The sequence below is a fragment of the Etheostoma cragini genome, chromosome 21, assembly GCF_013103735.1.
Source record: "Etheostoma cragini isolate CJK2018 chromosome 21, CSU_Ecrag_1.0, whole genome shotgun sequence".
Taxonomy (NCBI): Eukaryota; Metazoa; Chordata; class Actinopteri; order Perciformes; family Percidae; genus Etheostoma; species Etheostoma cragini.
The window spans coordinates 2,138,481-2,141,627 of NC_048427.1; the positions used below are offsets into that span (position 1 = coordinate 2,138,481).

Sequence of the window (3,147 nt, forward strand, 5' to 3'; positions counted from 1 at the left end):
ATAGAGAAACCTGTGTGTGTGTGGGGGGGGGAGAAACCTGCCAGCAAAAGCAAGAAAACAGCGAAACTGCCCAAACTGCACAGTGTCCCTTTAAATATAAACCGTGGTGCTCGTGTGTGTTGCTACATCGCTGTTAAACCAACAGATCAGGATCTACGGTAACATGCTGTGTCTGCATGACACACCTCTTCAAATAGATCAACTTCCTCAAATGTTTTAAATGCATCAATGGGGGCATTGTTCTCTTGACATTTGGGCAGAAGTTTAAAAAGGGCACTTTTAGATTTCACCAACAAGATTACCCACATTAAACATCATTATTGCAATTTAATGTAGAAGAAGAAGCTACTTACATCTTCTTCTTGATTGCTGATCATCCTACCGAGTGCTTCACTGCAGAGAGAGAGGAGAAATCAATGAGTTGAAATTCAATAGACAGGATAAGAACTTCAAACTGAATGTTTTCTTTAGTGTTGTCATGAGCTGATGACTCATCCTCCAAAAAACAAGTCTGTCAGCAAGAATCCACTGAGTCACTCTCTCGGGCGCTTCACCATTAGGGGCCGGGTTTAGATTCAGACTCACACAGGTTTAAAGCAGACTACCCTCAAACAGACTTACAGTAGTTTGGTGAGTCTCTTTCCTGCTTTGTAATCATCTCCAGTAGCAGCTTATTAGCCCGATGGTGTGCAACGAGAACCCAGATCTCTTTAAACCAATGTCAGTCTGACTCTGCCATCATGAGCCTGGAGATGCACGTAACCATTAATCAGTCTGACACATGACACTTAGGGGTGTAAACCACCAGTTATATCTCTATATGATATATGGATTCTTAGGACAATGATACGATGTAATGATATCACAAAGTCTGCCACGATGAGTTTCAGCGGGCCCATTATTATATATTATTATAAGCCCATTTTAAACAATCACTTGCATTCATATTTACAAAATATGAGCAACTATAACATGATTTGACAATTTCCTTGCTAAACTCTTCCAGACATTTTAAATTAAAAACAAACTACTCTTTTTAATATAAAATATATAAAATGAGAATATTTACAAAAATAGCACACCTCAAAGATTACGATATGTATCACTATTTTCACTTTGTGTTGATAACATCGGATCGTTGAGGATCGGATTGATATCGATCCAGGTTGATGTGTCGTTACACTCCTAATGCCAGTTACTTGCTGCCTGCAACTAATCATTAAATTGATTAGCTGGTTACTATAAAATGTCAGAAAATAGAAAGAAATATCCAAAGTGATGTCTCAAAATTGCCCCTCCCAAAAATATAAAGGCCTATGTATAATATGGCATTGACATGAAAAGATAAAAAAACGTTTGGCATATGCAAATTAGGGGAGGGAAAAACGGCAAAACCTCAAATTTCATGTCCTAACCTACAACTGAAGGATGTATAGAATCTGCATTAATTTCGGAAAATCAACAATAACAGAGAAACTAATTACTACCAGGTTTCTCTAACTTATCAGCCACTGAAACAGCTGTTTCTCCATCAAAACAAAGTATTCTAGCTATGATGGGTGTTATCTGGTTTAGTGTTGCATGTCCTGAATCTATTTAAAAATAAAAATAAACTCAAAGATAACCCTCAGAAACAGACTTTAACAGCGTGTGGGAGATGTTAGCTATCGAGTCTCTTAAAACCGTGTAAAGAAACTCAAAGTAACACAACAGAATGAGAGATATTAGATATATATGTTGCTCTATATCTATGGAGACAGATGTAGAGTTGAATGATAACACTTCTAAACAACCTAGCTGTCAGAAAGACAAGCTAACTGCTAATCCCGTCGACAAACTACTCACTTTCATGAGGTTTATGTCGGCTGCTGTTGTAGTTTCCAGTCCGAAGGTGTCGATGTGTTGTTGCTAGTTGATGTTTTGGTTTTATTTAAGCCCAAAATGCTCCGATAATGAGGCTTGTTTTGTAAGAACTGCTCCTTTCTCCATTTCGCAAGTCACACGCGCCGTTGCGACGTCACATCGCGACGTGCCTACGGTAAGCGAGTTGATTTTGTTCCAACTGGATAACGAAGGCAAGCCCCGCCCTCTGTCTTACTCGACCTCTGATTGGCTTACCTTTACATTCTTTCTCCAACCCTAACCAATCCCTTTCCTCTTGCCAAAACCCAACCAATCCAACCACTGTTGACAGCCAGTGCTATCCAATCAGAAGGAGAGTAGGAAGGGCCATGAATTCGCCATACTAGGATATTTATTGGCTTCCGGTAAGTGTGCTGCGTAATGGCTTTCTCTTAAAATATACATGGTCAGGGTGTGGGACGGAAAATTTGCTTTTATTTTATTTTATTTAACCAAACATGTATTATATCCTAGGAATTCAACAGAATTCGCGCCACACAAAAACATAAAATAGAAAATAAACGGCGTTTGTTCACATATATTGGTTGGCGTTTTGCTCACACACAGACACGCACACACACACGCACACGCACATATATAGTGTAATAGGTGGCTGATACTCTCCTGAAGGTTTACAGTAAGTGTAATTTAAAGAGAAAAGATAAATGCAAAGGTAAGCTATGACAAAATGATGACTAAGTCGAAATGACAAGATATTAATTAAAAATTAGGGATTTCAATTTCTGAAGGAATTGCGGTGTGAATGCTGTATGTTGAAAGGGTTTAATTAGTATGAATGTCATTGAACAGTTGAATTACACCAATCATGTTTGAAAGATGTGCAATATGTTGATTTATCTAATATTCATAGTAAAGTTTAAGCAAGGGACTCTCAATCAGCTGTGTTGAATAGTTTCAACAGGTATGAATGGAAAAGTTGTTTAAAACTCTGTTAATGAAAGATTAACCATAATTATACAAGAATAACTGACCATTAGATAGCAGAGGAAGAGAAAAGAGAGAAGGAGATGATTAGGAGAGGAAGAAACGAGGAAAGGAGGGAAGTCTCTCTCTCACACACACACACACACCAACAGACAGATACACACACACACCAACAGGCAGACACACACACACACCAATAGAATGGAAGACCCACACACCAATAGAATGGCAGACACACACACACACACACACCAACAGACAGGCAGACACACACACACGCCAATAGAATGGAAGACCCAC

General features: G+C 38.7%; 1 protein-coding gene across 2 annotated transcripts in view; it reads right to left on the bottom strand.

Moving 5' to 3' along the window:
* snx11 (sorting nexin 11) overlaps positions 1-2,054 on the bottom strand; it is an 8,140-nt gene extending 6,086 nt beyond the window's left edge. The window contains exons 1-2 of one of the 2 annotated variants that reach the window (XM_034859656.1): positions 1,846-2,054; positions 354-393 (exon numbers count right to left, since the gene is read on the bottom strand). In XM_034859656.1, coding sequence (XP_034715547.1) covers positions 354-377 — 24 coding nt within the window. In that variant the 5' untranslated portion in view covers positions 378-393; positions 1,846-2,054. The remainder of the gene's footprint in view (positions 1-353; positions 394-1,845) is intronic. The other variant, XM_034859658.1, reaches the window with a different exon arrangement.
* Between the last annotated feature and the right edge of the window lie 1,093 nt (positions 2,055-3,147).